This window comes from Rhincodon typus, chromosome 8, assembly GCF_021869965.1.
Source record: "Rhincodon typus isolate 14 chromosome 8, sRhiTyp1.1, whole genome shotgun sequence".
NCBI classification, from domain to species: domain Eukaryota; kingdom Metazoa; phylum Chordata; class Chondrichthyes; order Orectolobiformes; family Rhincodontidae; genus Rhincodon; species Rhincodon typus.
In genome coordinates this window covers 35,701,737-35,725,821 of record NC_063339.1, presented here as the reverse complement: position 1 = coordinate 35,725,821, position 24,085 = coordinate 35,701,737, and the positions used below count along the sequence as shown (strand labels likewise).

The following is a 24,085-nucleotide window of genomic DNA, read 5'->3' as shown; positions in this document are numbered from 1 at the left end:
GGTCACCGGACCCAAAACGTTAACTCTGTTTTTTCCTTCACAGATGCTGCCAGACCTGCTGGGCTTTTCCAGGAACTTTGTTTTTGTTCCTGAGTTACAGCATCTGCAGTTCTTTCGGTTTTCATTACAGACAATTTGTCTTCACTTAATTCAGTTTTCATATTGCCTAAATAAATAGGTTGACATCTAAGCAGAAAAGAGTATTGGGTTACTGTGTTGAGATTAATATTCCAACTTCCTTGGCCAGAGGACTTGTGTTAGTGATTAGGCTCCAAGAGAAGGGCTTTTTTGTATCTTAAACTAGTTTCCACAATTTTCTTTGTATGTGCTTAGCTGAAGCAAGGTGGTCGGGCTGCTGGATCCAGCTTGCAGCACCAACAAGAACTCTCCAAGGTAAAAGCGGAGCTGGAGAAGAAACTGGTTTTCTATGAAGAGGAACTGGTGAGGTGTGAAGCTGCGCACAGCACTGAAATTAAGAACCTTAAAAAGGAGCTCCATGATTCAGATGCTCAGCATTTAGCTCTGCAAAAGGATGTCATGATATTAAAGGACAAATTGGAGAAAGCCAAGAGAGACAGGTAATTAACCAAAGGAAGGCACAATCGTACTTAATTACTAAGAACTACCTGCTTTAAATTAAGATACATCGTTTTCAAGAGCACTACGAAGCAAGTAAAGTTTGAGAAATATCTTTTCGGAGAATAGGAGAAAAGCCCACATAGAAAACTGCCTTGTTAACATTGATCTTCATAGAACATAGTGTACAGTGAAATGGCGGGTCATGAATATTTTCTCAATGTCTTATGTCATCATGGACAAGAGCACAGATCAGATGCTTTTCCACAGTAAGGAAGAGAAATCCATACTGGGGAGCAGTAGGACTTCAGCGTAATAAGGAAGTCCAATAATGAGAAAAGAACTGACCTGAAACCATGTTCTTACCTTAATAAATAGTTAAATGTTTTGTGGTTAATCATGACTTCATTTTACTCATGATGGTTGCTGCCATATTGTTAGATTCATAGAGAGGGAAAAAAATGCAGCCTGTTAACTCATTACTTCCCGTAGCTATAATATCAAAAATCCATTTACCAAAACCAAATTAATATAATACGAGATAGTAGACATTAGGCCTGCAAATGTTTTAGATTAAACTTACCATACTGGCTTCAGATGTATTTCTTTATTAATCCTTTTATGTATTTGGGAGCAATTCAATTATTTGATAGCAATGCAAGTATTAAGGACACTGCTTTTAAGATTTTAAAAAGATTATGTTGCTACGAGCTCCTCATTTCGAACTGTAAGCTTTATTTAACTGTTATGCTCAGCATATATGAAAATGTACAATAGATAGTCAAATTGTGAATGTTTTGTTTATCCTTTCTCTGAACTTTTGCATGTAGTTTGGAGATGTAAGAGACTTCGCTTACAAATTTTACCCTTGGTTTAAATTTTAGGTGTAACAACCTTTCACGGATAATCTACATAGGTGGATATTAATTTTAATTAAAAAAAAAAGACCTATGTGAATTTGAAAGCAAAGTGCTGAATCTATTTGTGTTTATTTATTATGTTTACAGGCACAATGAAATGGAGGAAACTCTGGGTGAACTGAAAAAGAAATATGAATGTGAGCGAAACATGCTCATTGAAGAGAACAAGAAATTTTCAGTTGAGAATGATCGAGTAAGTCACTTGATATTTATTTTAAATAATATTATCCTACGTCCATTAATTCTGTGGTGTCGACATTTGCATTAATTAATTTGCAATGTTTAGGTATATTGAGAAAAATTGTGAAATATCGCTTTCTGCCTTGTGTTTTACTGCAAAAGCATAGAGCATTTATTGAGAACTTCAGAGGGTTCAGTCAAAGGTGTTTATTTATTTCAAGCTGTGATTTGAAACATTAATGCAAACGTTCATATAAATTGTATGAAATACCCCATAAATTTATTTTTGAAGTGAAGTGTTATCGAATGTACACATGCTTATGACCACATTTAGATGGGAATTCATTTTGGGTAAGACTGGACTAATTTGTTGTTTTGAAATAAAGTATATCAAAAAGTATCAGTGATTTCATAGATTTCTCTGACACTTGCCTATTGTTGCTGACTTAGTTTCATTGCCTGGTAGAGTCAGTTGATGACATCTGGATTTGTAGCTACAGCTTCACAAAAAGTTATGGCAGCGCCAAGGATAAGGCTTATGCGAATGAATTATTCAAGAGGCAATCTAATCTACATAGGATCAGTTGAATTTTTGTTTTGTGTGCATTTGGTAGAAGTCTTAAATCCTGGATAAAGTAAATATTATTCTGTTTATGGTATATATGATGTATACTACATTATTACATTATCTTTAATAACTGAAAGATTAATTCTATTAAACAAATAGTTGCAGCTTTGCCCCAAAATGTGCTAACACTTTTGTGTTGACTGTGTTCAGCTGAAAATTTTTGTAATGGATTAAAAATGTTTATATCAATTACCTATTTAGAGTAATTGTTAGATTTTTTTTTAAAAAAAGAGTTCATCTTGGCCACTACAAAAATTGGACCTAAACTTATAAAAACAAACAAAAGTACTGAAGTACACAGCAAGTCTGCTGCATCAATGGAAAGATGATTAATGTAACCCACTGGAGGGATGATGAATGGGGGAGGGGGCAGGGAGAATTGAATAGGAATTCCCACATCTGATTTGTGGTATCAGGAACAGTGTCTTAATTTAATGTTGAGAGGCAAGACCCTGACAATTAAAATTTTGCTTACGGGCAGTGTAGTGTCAATTAGTCTCACCAATGAGCCACTTAGAGTCAATTACCTTTGAGCCTACTGAGATTTAATGGAAAATTAATGGAACTTGAGCAAAAGGGAATTTGTGCAGGTCTCTGATTAAGGTGCTCAGCATCAGGAAATTGGGTGCGGTGTGGTTGGTTGTTTGAAGTCATCTTCCTGACCTTGGATTTGATTCCATCTACTCAAACCATCATCCTACAATCCCATCCTGCTCATCTGTCTCCATTGATCCAGCAATATCCTAGTAAAGGCCTCAAAGCATTATGTGCTGTAGCCACTGCTCCCGGTGGCATTGCCAGCAATGGAGAGTTGTTGACCAGCTGCCCTCAAGGTTGGATTTCCATCTACTGGGGATATAATTTTGAGATGACAGTTGGAACTAGCCAGTTAGGTGCCTTATTGCATTTAAATAGTATTGTGCCTATGTGCGGCAGCAACACTGGATCTACACTGGCTCTGCAACCAGTAGGGGAAGTCCCACTCAGGAACTATATTGCACCCAATATTTGAGGTGGCTGACCCTTCAGCTGTTTGGTGAAAACAAGTGAGCCCAGTACTTAATGGTCATAGGCTTTCAACAAGAACATCAGCCTGGTTTCTTCCTCTTGATTGTTATTCCGCGTTATCTGCTGGGAAGTGCTCAAGCTGAGACTTTTGATAAGGATGGAACGAGACATTTGTATATGTTATCAAAAAATACTGCCTGATTTGTTGTAACTCATATAAACTAATGACCACAATGGATAGAAGGGAAACAATGGAATTGTTACAAAAATTGCTTCCAATTTCCACCCTGCTCTCTCCTTCACCTGGTCCATCTGACTCCTCCCTTCCCTTCTGTTTCCATTTCTGGGGATAGACTGTGGCCACCAACATCCACTGTGAACCTACCGACACCCACATTTACCTGGACTGTACATCCTCACACCCTGCTTCATGTAAAGACTCTAATCCATTTTCCCAGTTTCTCCATCTCCATTGTATTTGTTCGGATGGTGCCAGTTTTGATTAGGGAGCCTCTGAAAAGTCTACCTTCTTCCACAACCGAGGATTCCGCATCACTGTTGTTGACAGGACCCTCAGCCGGTCTGATCCATCTTCTGCATTTCAACCCTCACCCACTCTGTCTCTTCACAACAGTGGTAGGGACCCCGGGTCCTTACCTACCATCTCACTAGCAACCATATCCAGAGGATCATTAGCTGCCATTTCCGCCACCACCAGAAATAATTCCTCTCCCCACCCTTGTCAGCCTTCTGCAAGGACCGTTCCCTCCAGGACACCCTGGCCCACTCCTCTTTCACTCCCATCACCCTGCTCACAGCCTCACGGCATCTTCCACTGCAATTGCAGAAGGTGTAATACCTGTTTACCTCCTCCCTCCTCAGTATCCAAGAGCCCAAACACACCTTCCAGGTGAAGCAGCAGTCTAGCTGCACTTCACACAATCTAGTCTACTGCATTTGCTGCTGACAATGTGGTCTCCTCTGCATAGGGGAAATGAAGGACAGACTGGGTGACCACTTCGCAGAACACTTGCATTCCGTTCACAGAAAAGACCCTGAACTTTGAGTTGCCTGCGGCTTTAACATACGGCTGTGTTCCCTGGCCAGCATCTCTGTCTCATGCTTGCTGCACTGTTTCAGTGAAGCTCAGCACAAGCTGGAAGAACAACACCTCATTTTCTGCTTGGGGACCCAGCAGCCTTCCAGACTTGATATCAAGTTAAATAACTTTAGGGCCTGAGCTCTCCAATGTCTTTACTCCTACCCCCACAACCAGGCCTTGTTATCACACAGGCTGCTATTACACACCACCCATCGTTACCACTAACAGTCTCTGTTAATAGCTATTCACCCTCCTAGCCTCATCGTTATCCGTTCCTTTGTCTGTCGAATTGCTCTTCTCTCTCTTTGGGCTCTATCCCCACCTATTGCTTATACCTTACCCCCTCCCCCCACCCTATCTTCTGCATATAAACCGATTGTTTTCCTAACTACCATCGGTTCTGAGGAAGGGTCACTTGACCCGAAATTTTAACTCTGATTCCCTCCACAGATGCTGAGCTTTTCCCAATGTGTTCTATTTGGGCTTCTAGAAAACATTCAACAAGGTACCTCACAGAAGGTTAAACCATAAGATGAGAACCCACAGTGTTGGAGCTAGTATATTGGCATGGATAGAGGATTGCTAATGGGCAGGAAACAGCAAGTGGAGATAAGGTGTTCTTCTTCGGGTTGCTGGCCTGTAAGTAGTGGGCTTTCACAGGGAGCAATGCTGGGACCGCAGATGTTTACAATACATATTAATAACTTGAAGGAAAAAAGTGAAGGTACTGTAACCAAATTTGTAGACAAAACAAAAATAGGTGGAAAGGCAGGTTACAAGAGGGATACCAACAGTTTACAAGAGATATTGATAGGTCAAGTAAGTTGGCAAAATGTTGGCAAATGAAGTATAACGTGGGAAAATGTGAAGTCGTTCATTTTGAAAGGGATAATAAAAGAATAATATTATTTAAATGGATAAAAATTGCAGAGGGGACTTGGGGGTACTAGTGCATGAAACAAAGCAAGCTAACATACAGGTGCAGCATGTAATCAGGAAGGCTAATGTAATATTGTCCCTTATTTCAAGGAGGTTGGAGTATGAGAGATAGGGAAGTCTTATTGCAACTGTACATAGTTCTGGTGAGACCACATCCGAAGTACTGTGAGCAGTTTTGGTCCCCTTATTTAAGGAGGGATATGATTTCTGGGGAAGGATCATGTGAGCCAAAACATTAACTTTGATTTCTCTCCACAGATGCTGTCAGACCTGCTGAGCTTTTCCAGCAATTTCTGTTTTTGTTTCTGATTTGCAGCATCTGCAGTTTTTTCGGTTTTTACTAAGGCTATGATTTCATTGGAGATACTTCAGAGGAGGCTCATGAGTATGATCCCTGGTCTGAAGGGATTGCCTTATATGCAAAGGCTAAACAGGTTGGACTCTCTCCACTGGTGTTTAGGAGAATGAGAGGTGATCTCATTGAAATGTAGGATTCTGAAGGGGCTCATAGAGTAAATGCTGAGAGGATGTTTCCCCTCCATGGGAGTCTAGGACCAGAAGGCGTAGTCTCAAAATGAAGAGTTGCCAATTTAAGACTGAGATGAGGAGGAATTTCTTCTAAGTGTTGAGAGTCTTTGGAGTTGCATGCCACGGAGAGCTGTGAGGGCAGAGTCCTTGTGTGTATTTAAGGCTGAGATAGATAAATTCTTGATCGGTCCGGAATTAAGTGTTATGGGGGAAATGCAGGAAAATGGGCATGAGGAACGTTGGATCAGCTGTGATCCTACTGAATGGTGGAATAGGTTTGAGGGGCTGATCGGCCTACTGCTGTTCCTGCTTCTTATGGTATTGTTAGATGTTTAATCAAATTGTGTTTGAGCTCCCATAATGAGTAAACATTTACTAGGTTTTAAAGAATGTTTTCATAAATTAGCATTGAAATAAAACATTCTATTTGAAGTATTCACAAACGATCCACTTGGAAATATTTGTTTATTCCCAATTTAGAATTTTTAGCTTTTATTTTCAGATGTGTACATTTGTGGATAAGCTTACAACACAGAACAGACGACTTGAAGATGAATTGCAGGACCTTGCAGCTAGAAAAGAGTCAGTGGCTCACTGGGAAGCTCAGATTGCAGAGATTATACAATGGTATGTCTTAAGATTCCTTGAAAAATAGAATAGTCTCACTGCTACTGTTGTAGTCATTTCTATGATTGTGGTTTCTCCAGTGCCTCTAGGTTATCTTGTGTTATCTATTTATTATAGACGAATTATATAATGAGGAATGATTTATCCGTCTGTGTACAAATGACTGCCACTTATTAGCATTTTGCATTTTCAAATATTTTAGAAATAGCTCCCCGGTCAATCCTTAACTATTTTTGAATTTCCAAAGAACATTTTCCACCAGTTCATCCAATATGTTCAAAGCCTAGTTAGATCAGATTTTTGACAAGAAAGTCAAGGGTGTTAGAGGTTGAGTCCAATGTATGAATGATTTGTGGAAGTCAAATATTAAAATTACTTCAAATAGTCTTTTTTCGAAAGTTCTGATATTTAACAAAACAATTTATCATATGTTGTTTGGATGCTTTTTAGAACAAAATGTGCAACAACTTTAAAACTTTTAAATCGAATGACTAATTGTAAAACTATATAAAACAAGCACATATTTATGTAGTAAAGACCATAATACAAGATTGCATAAGATTTTTTTATTTGCTCATGGTGTGGCCACAGCATTTATTACCCATCCCGAATTGGCCAGAGGGCAGTTAAGAGTGGCCACATTACTGTGGGTCTGCAGTCACACATATAGGGCAGACCTAGGTACAGAGTTGCAGCTTACCTTCCCTAACAGGATTAGGGGATCAAAGGGTATTTTGATGGTGATCAACAGTTATGTGGTTGCCATTAGACCAGCTTTCAGTTCCAGAGAAATTCATTGAATTTTGGTGGGATTTCTTACTGCAGAACATTGTCCTGAGGTTCTGAATCACGAGTCTAGTGTCATTCCTGTTATGCCACTGCCTCTCCAGTGTAATACTGTTAGTGTAAAATAACACATGGGTAATTAAGGATACTTTTATTTTACGTTGTTAGGGTGAGTGATGAGAAAGACGCAAGAGGATACCTACAGGCTCTGGCATCCAAAATGACAGAAGAACTTGAATCACTGCGGAATTCTAGTCTAGGTTCAAGAACACTGGTATGATTGTAATAGTCATTTACACTTGTTTAATTCAGCTTGGACGTTATAAATTTCCACTTTTGTTTTTACGACAAATTAATGACTCTAATTCGTATTAGAAACATTCATTTACATTTATGGGTGAATAACCTCTCACAACGAAGTAACAAGTCTACTTTTCTATGTCAATTAACAATTAATCTCAAGGCCTGCTTAATCAACACATTCGCGAAGCAATTTCTGAAGCATCAGTATATAGCTATATACTACACTTGGTAAATTTAATTGGAAAATCTCTAATTTTGTATAACACTACAAATACAGAGTAGCATTAAATGTTCTTGGTAAAGATAGTATGTTATTACAGTTACTGGTCACTGACAACCTGAGGGAAATGCACCATCGTTTTGATTCGACATTGTTAATGGAGTGATAAAGTTCAACATACATACGAGTCTAGTGCCATTCCTGTTATGCCACTGCCTCCCCAGTGTAATACTGTTACAATTAGCGTCCTCAATTGTTGAGCAGCCTAACTGTTAATGCACTGGATATTAATCTGTCATGTCTATGTCTATGTATGTGTGTGTGCATATATATCTTTCATTCTAATTGCATTTGAGAAGTGAGTAGTGATGCCACAATCATGTTTTAGAATTTACTGAATGTGAGTATCTTAAGCATTGCCAAATGGAGACTAGAAATTGAAGATTTTCATCTTGCACTAGGACACGAGGAACAGACTAGAAAAAAAGAGATGTTTTATACAAAATGAGAAGCTGCTAATTGGTTGGGCCATAATTGGCAAGGTACTGCAGCAAGAACAATTAACCATCTACCTTAGTTCTAGTTTTGATGAGTGCAAGGCAAAAAGTTTCAACTTCTAGTCTTTAAGCAATGGTTAAGTTCTGTATTTCCAAGCATTTATTAGTATGAGAATCCAAACTCTTAATGGCAACTAATGATGTTAGATATTATTAACATAGGGTATTTCAAACTTTCATTAATTCAGCCACCTCATACTTTCGGGGCTGCTAACTCCGCCAAGTTTTTGACTTTTTCAGACAAGCTGTTATGTTAATTTCATGTGTCTGATTATATTCTTCCAGGATCCTCTGTGGAAAGTGAGACGCAGTGCAAAGTTGGATATGTCAGCGAGGTTAGAGCTACAGTCAGCTCTTGAGGCAGAAATACGTGCTAAGCAACTGGTACAGGAAGAGCTAAGCAGAGTGAAAGCTACTAATATGGCATTTGAGAGGTATGATGTTCATTATCAAACTTGTGACTGGTACTGGATTTTTGTTAAATCTATTCAGCAACACTGCTATTCATTTCACATGGTATTGCTCATAATTGAATAGGCCTCCACAGGTGTCATCTTTAGCCCATTCAATAATCTCGTTTCCATAAATCTGAAGGATTAGTAAACACAGTTCCTATAACTGTTTGCTAGAACTAGACTTTCAGTTAAATGTTTACGCACTAAGTAATTTAGAATGGGGAGGTAGAACATTCCGATAATTTCCTTTTGTTCCCTAGTTCTAGGCTCTAAATTACCTGTCAACATCCATCCTAAGCATTCTAAGATTTTTACAAGGCAGTGGTTGGATCATGGTTGAGTGCTGTGTGCTTATTATGGAAAGGAAATTGAAGTTCCAGAGTGCATATAGCAGGCTTTGATCAGGATGATATTAGATATGAGAAATTAGTTATCAAAATAAACTAAAATACTTGGATTATTTTCCACTAGAGCAGGGAGTTTAGAGAAAATCTAATAGATGTTTAGGATTTTGAAACTATTTGCTGAGGTAAATAGCAAAATAAAATTTGCTGAAGAGTCAGTAATTGGGAATATTCAGTTGGAGATTTGTCTGCTCTGAAGAAGGGTTACTGGACCTGAAATGTTAGATCTGCTTTCACTCCACAGATGCTGCCACACCTGAGTTTTTCCAGCAATTTTTAGTTTTGTTGGAGATTTGTCACTTGTAATTGAGAAAAGAGGCGTGAATAAATTTCTTTACATTTGAGATGTTGAAAACATTATGGCAGGGATTTGCATTTTTAAGAGAAAAATGTTTAAGCTTTTCAAGTAGAGGGAGTTGCAGGGCCAGGAGAAGCGTCCAAATTGATGAGATTAGATTGGGCTTTGAGATTCTCTGTTCCAATTTGGAATTACGATGGCCAATTTGTCACTGTTTCACATCTAGTGTTGCGCAATGGGCTGAACTTGATGGCTCCTGACCCTTCTCCAATATTTTAAAAGGAAAAACATCAGATATTGCACCTGTCATGAGGCCTATTGGGATATTTAAGTGCCTCATTCTGCCTCTGCCACTGTTTTACTTCCATCAGGAGAAGTAGAGGCAGGGCAATTGGCTCAGCAAATTTCAACACACAGGACGTTGTTGAACAGAAAGGACCTCCTTCGAGGCATCCCCTGCACAGGCCAGAGACATGTTCTGCCCCAGGATTGAAACCTCCACCCCTTTCAACCCATCCTCGTCTACTTGCCAGGGTCTACCAGCCAGACCTGTCCAAAATTCCAAACTTACTTATCAGTCTGGGTTCCATCAGTCTCTTTAACCAATAACTACCTGTAATCCTATCAGTGACCATTGCTCAATCCTAGCACTGCTGGGACAACTGTCCTGCTGGTCAGTCAAATTGTTCAGCAACAAAAATAGAAATTGCTGGTGGCACTCAGCAAGTCTGGCAGCATCTTTGAGAAAAAAGCAGGATTAATGTTTCAAATCCCGTGACTCTTCATCAAAATTGGCAGTTTTTATTTTGGATCTCCAGCGTCTACAGTTCTTTGTTTTATTAAATCAGATTGTTCAGCAGTCTTTAGGGTGGGACTTGCTCTCAGATGGGGTAGAAGTCCCATTCTGAAACAGTTAAGGCAGCTTCTAGTGTAAGGCTGTTTATCATGATGGGACAGCCAGGTTTCAGATGGGCAGCTGACGCCTGACTTTTCAATCGGGGTGTGAAAAATATACCACTCTATAAGGTCCAGCCCATTGTCTCTGTTCACAAGTGTAATTTCTCATGGTGAATACTAACGTGCACTTTGTGAATTTCACACCCTTCCTTTAAAGAGCATACAACACACCTAACAGTTAACCAAGGCTGTGTACAAATCTTAAAGGACTTTATAGGGTAGATCACAATAAACTGTTTCCCTTACTTGCAAAGTCTAAAATGAGGAAATATATTCCCAAGATGAGGAGTCAGTCATTTAGGAGGAGAATTTTTTTTTTTAAATTTCAAAGTTATCAGTTATTGGAATTTTCTACTCTGGGGTCTGGAAAATACTGTGCAATTGAGTATATTTCAAGATTTTTGTACGTGAGAGAACTAGTGAGATTTGCAGAGTGAGCGAGAAAGTGGAAATGATTTAAATAAGCAGACCTTATTAAAGTAAATGCCAGTGCAGGCTCAAGGAATTGTTTGGCATATTTATTACTTTTAGTATGTTCCTTTTAAAAGATGCAAATGACTACTTCAAGCCCATAACTAAGTTAATTAAACTTGACCAATTGGAAAGTAAATAGCCAAGATACACATTAAGTTGATTGGACTTTTTTCATTTTATCTGTGCTATTTGTCTGAACAATGAACTGTAGGAGGGAGTTCTACATTTGGACTACTCTTTCCATAAAGGAGATTATGATTTCAGCTCACTGCAGTGCAAGGGCTGCACTGGCAGATGTACAGTCATCTTTAAATTAAATATTAAACATAAACTTTGATTTCCCTGAACCAGCACTACCTTTGATTAATTTGCGTGACTGGCTGCTTGTATATGCTTGCTGTATTAAAATTGACTGCTGCATTTGCACATAGAACAGTACAGGCCCTTCAGCCCACAATGTTGTGCCGACCTATTATCCGACTAAGATCAAACTACCCTGCACACCCTACGTTTTACTATCCTCCATATGCCTATCCAAGAGTCGCTTAAAAGTCTCTAAAGTATCTGACTTCACTACCACTGCAGGCAGCGCATTCCACACGCCCACCACTCTCTGAGGAAAGAACCTACCTCTGACATCTCCCCATACCTTCCTCCAATCACCTTAAAATTATGCCCCCTTGTAATAGTCATTTCCGCCCTGGGAAAAAGTCTCTGACTATCCACTCATCATCTTGTACACCTCTAACAAGTCACATAGAACAATACTGTATGGCCTTAAAGTAATAATTCTTTTCACATGCAGTATATAGGGATGTCTCAGGAATGCAATTGGGTGTTATTTGAGTGAAAACCTGTGAATCCTCTTGATTTTGGTAACTGGAAAATGTTTAAAAATATTGTGTTTAAAATCTTTGGCAAATTTTGAGCTATGTATGAATATTTTTATTGATTTCATCTTGGTGTTCTGCATTCCATCTCCATCTTGAAAATTTGATTTTTAGTAAACTGAAAGAGGCAGATGGCAAGAATCAAAAATTTGTAGAAGAGATACAGAATTTAAAGAAAGAATTAGAAGAAAGCAAAGCCAGAACAGAAAAAGGTTAGTGACCTCTACAGTTTGGAGCATTTTTACAATGAACTGTAATTACAGTTTAAATAATTTTTCAAAACAGATCAGTAAAATCTGTATGGCTAGGTTTTGTGTTTTAAAGGAATTTATGTTTCGTGCTTATGCTTCTCCGTTTGTTTGATAGGTCTCAAACTTCCAGATTTTCAGGATTCTATTTTTGATTACTTTAACACCTCTCCGATTCCACATGACTTGGGATTTAAAGTAAGTGATGGTTATTGAACTTTGGAAGTGTTTCGGTGTGCATGTTTGTAAATTTTATTTGAGCTTCGAGGAAATTATAACTGTATCTAGAGTAAGAAAGGACAGAAAAACAGATTTACATGAAGCTGACATCCATATGGAATATGATTTCCAGTCTTTTAAAGCAAATTGTCATGGTTTTTAGATAAAAATCAGATGCTGAAAAGATAAAAGGAAATGCCAGTTAGATATCCAGAAAAAATATAATGCTCATTTTTGTGACCAGTTGATTCAATCCATACTCCATTTTTTCAAGGTGTAATCCCTAATCATCTTTACAACTGAAAAATATTGCTCGTTGTACGCTTTGTGACATTGCATTATGCTGATTCCAGACATCTTGATCTTTTTAACAAAATCAAGGTGTCCCTTCAAACAACGTTGGCTATACCCAGGTGCAGCAATCTCTTTGTGAGAGATGGTTTCCTATTATACTTTTGAATTTGCAAAAGGGAATTCACTAAGTGTATTTTTCTCATATCTGTTGCACAAAGGGCTCTGTTTCTTCCTCGTCTACATCATCTCTCCTAGCGTTTTGGGAAGAAGTAAGTTTGTGTGTGCTTCGTCACCCTAACTTATCACTTACATAATCTGACCCTCTAAACTCGTTGTGCTTCCTTATTCCTTGTTAGCTAATTCTGCTATAGCTTTACATGAAACTACTATTACTATTGCTAATGTTTGAAAATTGCTTGTTTTCATAGTACTCAAATCACCAAATTTTACAATGACTTCAAGCTGCAGTAATGATCGCAATTGTACTTTGTAAAAATATAACCCTCCTTTGTCCATATTATGATGCAATTCAACAGTCTACTAAATATTTAGGTTGGCATTTTTGTAAATGTTTGTTTAATTGCAATGCCAATAACCACAGGCGGAGTTCAAATAAAATTGGATCAATTCATCGAAGTGCTTCTCCGTCATTATACTTGATGGTTTCAATTGGTTGAATCAATTAAATTATTAACTATCTTAAGCAAAGGTTCAGGTAGTGTTTTGATCTTTACTGGATAAAAGATCAAACTATTCTTAGATTTGGCCATCAATTCTTGTTTTCTGATTCCAATAAGGGCTTTACAGGTACTTATTTGAACTCCCAAGCTTAAAACTGTAACCATTTTGAAATTTAGTCTGTATCCTAGAGTGTTAGGATTTACAGAAACTAGGTGATGTGCCATTCAATCCTGTCTAAAATATTGTTTTAACGTACTGTCTCAATGATTCTTCTTTTGCTGCCTACCCTTTTCAAACTTGATATCTTCCATCAAGCCCTGCTTTATAAAGAACAAACATGTAAGGAAATATTTTACAGTACCTTGGAGCATCCATTCTTTAGTTGTAGGTGAAGGTTTAAGAATAAATTATGATTGAAGGAATGCTCCCTTCTGTTAAAACCCCTAAGGATGAATCTACTCTGTCATTAGGACGTGTTGCTTCAATCAAAAGTACTGACTGAGATATCAAAAAAATGTCCTTCTTAATGAACTAGTCTAAAATTATTTTTTAAAAAGCTAAAATCCAGTAGGTATACAACATAGAGCAAGATAAAACAGTAGTGTAGTGATTCAGATGGGTAATTAGTTGTATATCTGTGGCCATGTTGTACAAGCCATGAGTGGTAAAATATAAAATGTTTTAAAATGTGAATAATAAAAGTATGTATATGTTTGATGCTACAGTTATATGCTGGGCTTTAATGAAAGTGTTCTTTCAGAGTTATGCTGCCTGAATCTACCTATCTTTTCTCTCATTTATTTTGAAAACATAATTACATTGGTTTTAGAGTTCAGAATTTAGAGTGAGTATTTTTGCTGTAATTTCATTAACTTCAAAATTGCAAATTTCCAATAAACAGCTTAGACTAAGTAGGCATGTTTGGTGTAGATTTTAAATTGTGAAATAAATAATGAAATAAATTATAGTGAATGAATTTAAACATTAGATAGTTGTTTCTTATCTGGAATCCAGTTTTGTTCAGTTTATTAAATAATATCTTGCATTTATTTGCGTGACAGTAAAGTAATGCTAGTTTAAAAGATGGGCCTAGTGCTTAAATCCCACAATGAGCTATTCAAAACCTCAAAGGACAATGCTCCATCCCTGCTGTGCACAGATGTGGCTCGAAAACATGGAAAATGAAGGTGCAGTCGGGGTCTCCATGTGCTAAGCTAAGGAAAAGAAGGTCATTCTACATTCCTGTTCTTGATCACTATTTTTCCTGACTTTTATGCATGTGAGCATCTTAAATTCACAGACCCTTGCTAATAGTTTGCCTGCATAAACATCAGATTAATAAAGCAGAAGATTTAGCAAATTAAAAGATTTGATGCATGATGTTCAGATTTAGATTTGAACCCTGATTAGGTATTGTACCAGAGCTGCCTCCACCTTTAATATCATCCTCAGTACGAGTCACCAGCAAAATGAAAACAGGGATGATGATAATGTAAGAATAAGGAACATCACCTATTATGATTTTACTGACTGTAGCTGGTGTTGACTCGGTTAGGCCATTGTGCATGTGCAGTTTTGCATGTGGATCTACTTGCAGCATTGCTCAATATTTTGTAGATGACTCAAGAAGCGACATAAGGCCATAGGATTTCAGAGCAGAGTTAGGCCATTGAGCCCATCAAGTCTGCACTACCATTCAATCATGGCTGATATGTTTGTCAACTCCATTTTCCTACCTTTTCCTGGAACCCTTGATCCCCATACTAATCAAGAACCTACCTGTGTCTCTCTCTTAAATATGCTCAATGACTTGGCCACCACAGCCTTCTGCAGTAAAGTGTTCCATAGATTCACCACCTAGCTGAAGAAATTCCTCCTTATCTCAATTTTAAAGGGTTGCCCCTTTATTCTGAGGCTGGTCCCTCAGGTCCTAGACTCTCCTCCTAGTGGAAACAGCTTCTCCATATCTACTCTATCCTGGCCTCTCAGTTTTCAGTGTAAGTTTTGATGCGATTCTCCTCATCCTTCTAAACTCCATGTACAGACACGGAGTCCTCAACCGCTCCTCATATGATTGGTCCTTCATTCCCAGGATCATTCTTATAAACCTCCCCTGGACCTCACCAAGGCCAGCACATTCTTCCCTAGATATGTGGCCAAAACTGGTCTCAATATTCCATGTCTGGTCTGATCAGAGTCTAATGCAGCTTCTGCAGTACACCTCTACTCTTGTATTGTAGTCCTCTCAAAGTCAATATTAACATTGCATTTGCTTTCCTAACTGCCAACTGAACCGACATCTTGATCTTAAGAGAATCCTCAACTAGAACATCTCAGTCCCTTTGAGCTTCACGTTTCCAAAGCCTTTTCCCATTTAGAAAATAGGCTACGTCTCTACCAAAGTGCATAACCTCACACTTCCCATATTGTATTCCAACTGCTATTTCTTTGCCTACTCTCGTACTCTCCAAGTCCTTCTGCAGCCTCCACATTTCTTTAACACTACCTGTCCCTCCACCTTTGTTTGTGTTACCTGCAAACCTAGCAACAATACTCTCAGTTCCTTTGTCCAGATCATTAGTGTATAATGTGAATAGTTGTGGACTCCACTAGTAAGCAGCTTCCATCCTCAAGAAGACCCCTTCCTCCCTACTCTTTGCCTTCTGCCAGTCAGCCAATCTTCTGTCCATGCTGGTTACTTGCCCTAAAATCATGGGCACTTATCTTATTTAGCAGCATCCTGTGTGGCACTTCGTCAGAGGCCTTCTGGAAATCCAAATTGATTACGTTCACTGGCTGTCCTTTGTCTAACTTATTCATTACCGCCTCCAAAATTCTAACCGAATTGTCAGGTATGACCTCTCCTTGAAGAAGCCATGCTGACTCAACCTTATTTTATCATGCACTTACAAGTACTCTGCAATCTTAATAATGGACTCTACAAATTTAACGACAACTGAGGTCAGACTAACCAGCCTATAATTTCCCATCTTCTGCCTGCCTACGTTATTAAACTGGGGTGTTACATTAGCTATTTTCCAGTTTTCCAGGACCCTTCCTGACTCCAGTGATTCCTGAAAGATCACCAGCAATGCCTCCACAATCTCTTCACCTGTCTCCTTCAGAACCCTGGGGTGTAGTGTATCTAGTCTGGGTGATTCTTTTTTTCCCCCCCATCAGACCTTTCAGCTTCCCTAGCACCTTCTCCTTAGTGATGGACACTACACTCGCCTCTGGCCCCGACTCTCGAAGTTCTAGTATGCTAACCATTTTTCTTTTACAAAATCTGATGAAAAGTATCTATTGGCAGATCTTTGCTTTGATGACTGAAAAGTTGTCATGGCTAAGTTGGCTTTGCAGCTGAAGCATTCTCAAAGCATTATTATGCATGTATGTTTCTATAGCAGTCTGCCAGTTGTAGATAACCATCCCATAACAACCCTGAGCTGACGGCATGGGAAGGTCATTATAGATATAATTGTAGATTTTATTGGACACTATAGCATACATTTAGTATAGCAATTCTCATGAAACAAGGCATCGATAGTTGAAGATCAGATCACTGCATGTTCAGCAAGTCTGAAAGTATCTTTTGGCAGTAATGCAATAGTGACATTTAGTTTGTACGAAACGTGTGCCACATGCTGAAGCAAAGATCTGCCGATGAATGGGATCTAGTTTGCATGACTTACTATATGCTCGTGATTCCCTCCAGTCCTCTTTCTCGGGCAGGATCAATCATTAATTATTGTGCAAGGAAATTAATTGCTCTTGTGTAGTAAGGAGAGAGAATTTTGGGTAAGTCAAACTGCACTATCCTTTTATTTCTTAAACCTGTTTGGCATTGTCTGGCATTTAGAAGCAGCTGTTCTGTTTGCACTGTGCCAGTGAAGGACATGCTGAGAGGGGATCAGACACTCATAAGAAGACGAGAAGAATGATAATGTTGATTGTATTGTGGAGGCTAGGAGCAATTGACTTGATGAGATACCATGATGAGTTCCATCTAATTATGTTCTTTGATAGTTGAACAATTGCTTCTTAGTGTTATCTTGAATTCATTTATGTGTCTGCAATTTCACATAGAGCAAACTGCACGTGGAATGTGTGAGGTAATTTGTCCTACCAGCTTGCTTGCATAATTGGAACAATTAAAATTGTATCGAAACTGTTAGTTTGTGTACTACTGCCAATACTGTAAGTGTGTTTTGATGTGAAAGAAATTAATTATTTTAAGTATAGGAAGAAGTTGAGTAAATGACTTTGGTACACCGAGAGTGTAAATGACCAGGGCCTCAATTTAATGTCTGTTCTGAATGTTTGATCCTGTATCAGTGCAGCAAGTCCGTCACTGCTGCTGTGGAGTATCAGCCTAAATCTCACATGCAAGTACCTCATAAGACTTGTAGGCTATCCATCAATACAACAATGTTTGCACCTCAAAAGTATTTCATTGCTAAAAAATGCTTTGGTATGTTGTAAAAAAATGCTATGTAATTACAAGTCTTTCTTTCTTTCCTTTCTTTCTTGCATCATAGTAAATGTAACATGAACAAATTCTGGAAGTGTTCTCTTCATATTGGTTTCAATGTCAGGTTACGTTGTTTATTTAAAAAGACTTTTTGAAAAGAGCAACACTGAGCAAAGTAAAACTTGCGACCTTCATTTATATCATCTGTTCATGACCTCAGGGTATTTCAAAGGCTTTACAACCAATGAAGTCCTTTTGAAATATATCACTCTTGTTATGTAGGAAATATGACCGCTAATTTGCACACGGTAAAATCTCAAAACAGCAATGTGGTAATGACCAACGAATCTGTACTTAGTGATGCTTATTGAGGATAGGACTCCAGCTGCTCACCTGCAGGATCTTGAAGTAGTGCCATGAGATCTTTTAGATCCACTGGAGAGGTCAGATGTGGCCTTGATTGTATGTTTCATCAAAAAACCAGTAGCTTTGACAGTGCAACGTTCTCTCTCAATTGTACATAAACATCAAACTGCATTAGAATTGGAAATTGAAGCAGAATTGCCTTTGATTATTAATTCCCCCTTTGCAATCAGTTTCAGTGCCCAGGAATGATGGGTGGTGCAAAAGAACCAATAAAAAGGAATAATGTCGGTGTTCCATCTTTAGCAATTTTCAGTACATGGGCTGAACATACTATTGTTTAAGCGCATTTTCCAGTTATTTTTAATGAAATCTCTATTTTTCCTCAGTGTTGAGGAAGTTTGTATTATTGTTAGACGTTTTGCATTAGCTACGTGTGTACACCTTCTCAAAGCGGCTGTGTATGAATCAGCACTCTCTATTAAAGGGACATTTTTAGAATGTGCTACACATCATTTAAAAAAAAACTGTACTCAACTTTCCTGGACAATTTAGTGAGGTGTCGCATTCCACCATCAGTCTATTCCATTGCTCCACCCAACCCTGACTCCTCCAAATCTGGCCCAAATCAACCAAGACCCTAAAGTGCCTGACCCAAAATCCAGCAGAATTTAAAATCCAACATAGCCTCAGTTACAACATTGCCAGATTTGAGTGTGTACCTGTAGTTTTCTCTTCACTGCTATTTTGCCATTGCAGTGTGAAGTTTTTGTCTTTATTTTGTTACATTTTTTTTTAAATGAAAAAAAATAGATCTTGTTCATGTCGATTATGTGAATTTTTTTCAAGGTTCTAAGATAGAACATAGTACAGTACAGGCCCTTCAGCCCACGATGTTGTGCTGACCTATTATCCTACTAAGATCAATCTGCCCTGCATACCCTACATTTTACTATCCTCCATGTGCCTATCCAAGAGTCGTTTAAAAGACTCTAAAGTATCTTGAAACATTTTACGAATTTATTTGTACAGTAGATCTGACATTTTGAATAGTACCATAAAACATAAAAGTAGTTCGAATTGAATTACTCAAGTGTTTCAAAAAACACTTTTTTACACTGACTTTTCTGCATAAGGAAATTATTTCTTATTTCTCACCTACCCAGACTGATCACTAGAGGCACTTGTTATTCTGGTGCTTTTCAAGAAATTTCTCAAGCCCCAAAACACCAGAAACATTGCAGTATAAAACAATGGGCATATGTACAAAAATGGAATAATCTGCAACAAGACTATGAAAGCTAACTACTTGTTACATTAAAGCAATTGACATGCCAAGGAATTACTTCAGGGTCACAGCCTGCAATTATAAAACTCTGCAATGCTGCAAATTCAACTGACAATTGACAGAGACCTGTAATAGTCTTTAATATAGAAACATAGAAGATAGGTGCAGGAGGAGGCCATTCGGCCCTTCAAGCTTGGTCCACCATTCTTCACGATCATGGCTGATCATCCAACTCAATAGCCTAATCGTGCTTTCTCTCCATAGCCTTTGATCCCATAGCCCTGTGCTATATCTAGTCGCCTCTTGAATACATCAATGTTTTCGCATCAATACTTCCTGTGGTAATGAATTCCACAGGCTCACCACTCTCTGGGTGAAGAAACGTCTCCTCATCTCCATCCTAAATCGTCTACCCTGGATCCGCATGCTGTGACTCCTGGTTCTGGACACCCCCACCATCGGGAGCATCCTCCCTGCATCTACCCTGTCCAGTCTTGTTAGAATTTCGTAAGTCTCTATAGATCCCCCACTCATTTGTCTGAACTCCAGCAAAAACAATCCCAACCTACTCAATCTCTCATACGTCAGACCCACCATCCCCGAAATCAGCCTGGTAAACCTTTGCTGCGCTCCCTCGAGCAAAGGTATACTTCCTCAGAAAAGGAGACCAAAACTGCACACAGTATTCCAGGTGTGGTCTCACCAAGGCCCTGTACAACTGCAACAATATATTCCTGCTCCTGTACTCAAACCTCTCGCAATGAAGGCCAATGTACCATTTGCCTTCTTCATTGCCTGCTGCACCTGCATGCTTACCTTCAGCGATAGTAGGAACTGCAGATGCTGGAGAATCTGAGATACCAAGGTGTAGAGCTGGATGAACACATCAGGCCAAGCAGCACTTTTCTGAAGAAGGGTCTAGGCCCGAAACGTCAGCTTTCCTGCTCCTCTGACGCTGCTTGGCCTGCTGTGTTCATCCAGCTCTACACCTTGGTATCTCTGCTTACCTTCAGCGACTGGTGCATAAGGACACCCAGGCCCCGCTGCACATTGCCCTCTCCCAATTTACAGCCATTCAGGTAGTAATCTGCCTCCTTGTTTTTGCTTTTGAAGTGAATAACCTCACATTTATCCAAATTATACTGCATCTGCCATTGACTTGCCCACTCACCCAACCTGTCAGGATCATGCTGAAGGATCTCTGCATCCTCGTCACAGTTCACCCTCCCATCCAACTTGATATCATCTGCAAACTTGGAGGTGTTACATTTGTTCCCTCAATCAAATTATTAATATTTATTGTGAATAGCTGGAGTCCCAGTACTTCAGTAGTTGCTGCTCGCCAATTTGAAAAGGATCCATTAATTCCTTCTTTGTTTCCTGTCTACCCACCAGTTTCCTATCCATCTCAATACACCTGCCCCAATGCCATGCCCTTTCATCTTGCGCTTTAATCTTGCACATTAATCTCTTATGTGGGACTTTGGACTTTCGCAAAGCGTTTGACAAATATACTACATTAATTGGCTCCACCTCGTCAACTAGTTACATCTTCATAGAATTCCAGCAGATTTGTCGAATATGATTTCCCCTTCATAAATCCATGCTGACTCAGTCTGATCCTACCACCGCTCTGTAAATGTTCTGCTATAAAATCCTTGACAATGGATTGAGAATTTTCCCCACTTCTGATGTTAGGCTTACTTGTCTATAATTCCCAGTTTTCTCTCTACCTACCTTTTTGAAAATTGGAGTGACGTTAGCCACCCTCCAATCTACAGGGACTGTTCCAGAGTCTCTAGAATCCTGGAAGATGACCACCAATGCATTCACTATGTCAAGAGCGGTTTCTTTAAGTACTCTGGGATGTAGATTATCAGGCCCTGGCCTTCAATCCGACCAATTTTCCCAGTACCACTTCGCTACTAACACTCTTATCCCTCAGCTCTTCCCTCTCACTAAATCTTGCCTCCTCCAACAATTGTGGTATCTAATTTGTGTCCTCTTTTGTGAAGACAGAACCAAAGTATGTATTCGGTTTCTCAGCCATTTCTTTGTCCCTTATTATACATTCCCCCATTTTTGTCTGTAGGGGACCTACATTTGTCTTTACCAATCTTTCACTTCACGTACCGATAGAAACTCTTAGCGTCAGTCTTTATATTCACTGCAAGCTTACTTTCGTACTCTATTTTTCCCTTCTTAACCAATCCCTTGCTTTTTTGCTGAATTCTAAATGCTCCCAATCTGCATATTTATTTTTTCTTGACCAATCTATATGCTTCTTCTGCATATAAACTGATGTTTTCCCAGCCACCATCAGCTCTGAGGAAGGGTCACCGGACCCGAAACGTTAACTCTGTTTTTTGCTTCACAGATACTGCTAGACCTGCTGAGCTTTTCCAGCAACTTCTGTTTTGTTTCCTGGTTTACAGCATCCGCAGTTCTTTCATTTTTATATAAATATTACATTTGATGCCTCCATCTAAATAGTTTATGTATATGTATTGTGAATAACGTGCTCAAGTCCTGATACTGTGGCATCCCACTTGTCACCATTTTTCACTCTGAAAACGACCTATTTTTTCCTACTTAATTTCCTTGTCTGCTAACCAGTTCTCAATCCATGACCAGTAATTTTGCACACAAGACTCGTATGCTGGACTTTATCAAAAGCATTATAAAAATTCAAATATACAGGTTTTCCCTTGTCTGTTCTAGTTATGAATTCAAAAAAGGGCAGTGTTTTTATTCTAGACAACAAGGTGCAGGGCTGGATGAACACAGCAGGCCAAGCAGCATCATAGGAGCAGAATTCACAAATCCATGTTTACATGATGTAATTCGATTGGTATTTTCTAAGTGTCCTGTTCTCATATCATTTATAATAATCTCCAGCATTTTCCCTACTATGATGTAGGCTAACTGGTCTAATTCTCGTGTTTCTCGTTTCCCCCCCCTTAAACAGTGGGTTACATTTGCTGCCTGCCAGTCTGCCACAACTGTTCAAGAATGTACAGAATTTTGGAAGTTGACAGCTAATGACACAAAGATAGTTGGATGGACAGATAGTGTAGTGTTGAAAAAGCAGGGAAGCTGCAGACAGTCTTGGACATGCTAGGCAATTGGGCAAAGAAGTGGCAAGTTAGAATACAATGTGGCAAAGTGTGAGGTTATACATTTTAAGAGGGAGAATAGTGGCAGAGACTATTTTTCAATTGAGCAAAATCTTTTGAAATCTGAAGCGCAAAGGGACTTGGGAGTCCTATTTCAGGATTCTCTTTAAGATTAACATACAGGTTCATTTGGCAGTTAGGAAGGTAAATGCAATGTTATTATTTGTTTCAAGACGATTAGAAAACAACCACAGAGCTGTACTGCTAAGGCTGTATTAAGCTTTGGTCAAACTGCATTTGGAATATTTGAGCAGTTTTGGGCCCTGTATCTAGGGGGAGATGTGCTGATTTGGATGGGGGCCAGTGGAGGTTTACAAGAATGATCCCGGGCGTGAAGGGCTTGTTATATGAGGAGCGGTTGAGGACTCTGAATTCATACTCAAGATGATTTAGAAGGACGAGGAGGTTCTTGTTGAAACCTATGGAATACCGAGAGGCTTGGATAAAGTGGATGTGGAGAAGATGTTTCCTCTAGTAGAAGAGACTAGAACCCCAGGGGCACAGCCTCAGGGTGAAGGGATGACCCTTTAGAACTGAGACAAGTAGGAATTTCTTCAGCCGGAGGATGGTAACACTCTGAGCTCATTGCCACAGAACGCTGTGGAGACCAAGTCATTGAGTGTATTTAAGTCAGAAATAGGTTCTTGTTTAGTAAGAGGATCAAAGATTACAGGAAGAAGGCAAGAGAATGGGGTTGAGAAACATATCAGCCATTTTGAATGGTGGTGCAGACTTGAGGGGCTGAATGGCCTAATTCTGCTCCTATATGTTATGGTCTAATGCATCCATTATTTGTGGCCACCTCTTTCAGTACCCTGGGGTTTTCATTATCTGGCCCTAGTGATTTATAAGCTTTTAGTCTTATTAATTTCTCCTGCACTAGTTTTTTTTAACTGAAACTAATTTCCTGCAAATTCTCTTTTGTAATGTACTCTTGCTTCCCTAACATTCCTGGGAAGTTATTCATGTATTCTTCTGTGAAGTCAGAAGTAAAGTAGCTGGTTAGTTGCTCTGTTGTTTCTTATTCTCCATGATAATTTCTCCCATTTGAAGATGCAAGGGACCTATATTTGTCTTCACTAATCTTTTTCTATTTGCAGACTAACAGAAATGCTTACAGCCTACTTTTACACTCCTTGCAAGTCATTACCTATTTTTGTACTCTTAATCAACCTCTTGATCTTCCTTTGCTGAAATCTAAACCATTCTCAGCCCCCATACTTGCTACCTTTCTCTGGTAAATTATGACGACGACTCTTTGGGTATGATACTATCCTTAATTTCATTCGTTAGCTGTGGTTGGGGCACTTTTACAGTGTTTCCATATGCCCTGTTCCTTCAACTCTTTCCTACTGAACTGCTGACCACCGAGCTTTCCTTCTTCACCATCATGATCGCCTTTAAATTTGCAGTCATCAGCCATCTCAAAAAAACCATTTGCAGAAACATCCTTGCAAAATCGCCAACTTTCCAACATCCCTTTGCTCTCCAGA

General features: G+C 39.0%; 1 protein-coding gene across 8 annotated transcripts in view; it reads left to right on the top strand.

Annotated features, from left to right (window-relative positions):
• cdc42bpb (CDC42 binding protein kinase beta (DMPK-like)) overlaps nt 1-24,085 on the top strand; it is a 191,881-nt gene that overhangs the window by 143,481 nt on the left and 24,315 nt on the right. For 4 of the 8 annotated variants that reach the window (XM_048599866.1, XM_048599871.1, XM_020515029.2 and 1 more), the window contains exons 15-23: nt 334-578; nt 1,584-1,689; nt 6,384-6,508; nt 7,463-7,568; nt 8,660-8,808; nt 11,967-12,064; nt 12,219-12,298; nt 12,832-12,882; nt 13,610-13,633. In XM_048599866.1, coding sequence (XP_048455823.1) covers nt 334-578; nt 1,584-1,689; nt 6,384-6,508; nt 7,463-7,568; nt 8,660-8,808; nt 11,967-12,064; nt 12,219-12,298; nt 12,832-12,882; nt 13,610-13,633 — 984 coding nt within the window. The remainder of the gene's footprint in view (nt 1-333; nt 579-1,583; nt 1,690-6,383; nt 6,509-7,462; nt 7,569-8,659; nt 8,809-11,966; nt 12,065-12,218; nt 12,299-12,831; nt 12,883-13,609; nt 13,634-24,085) is intronic. The other 4 variants (XM_048599868.1, XM_048599867.1, XM_048599870.1 and 1 more) reach the window with 2 other exon arrangements.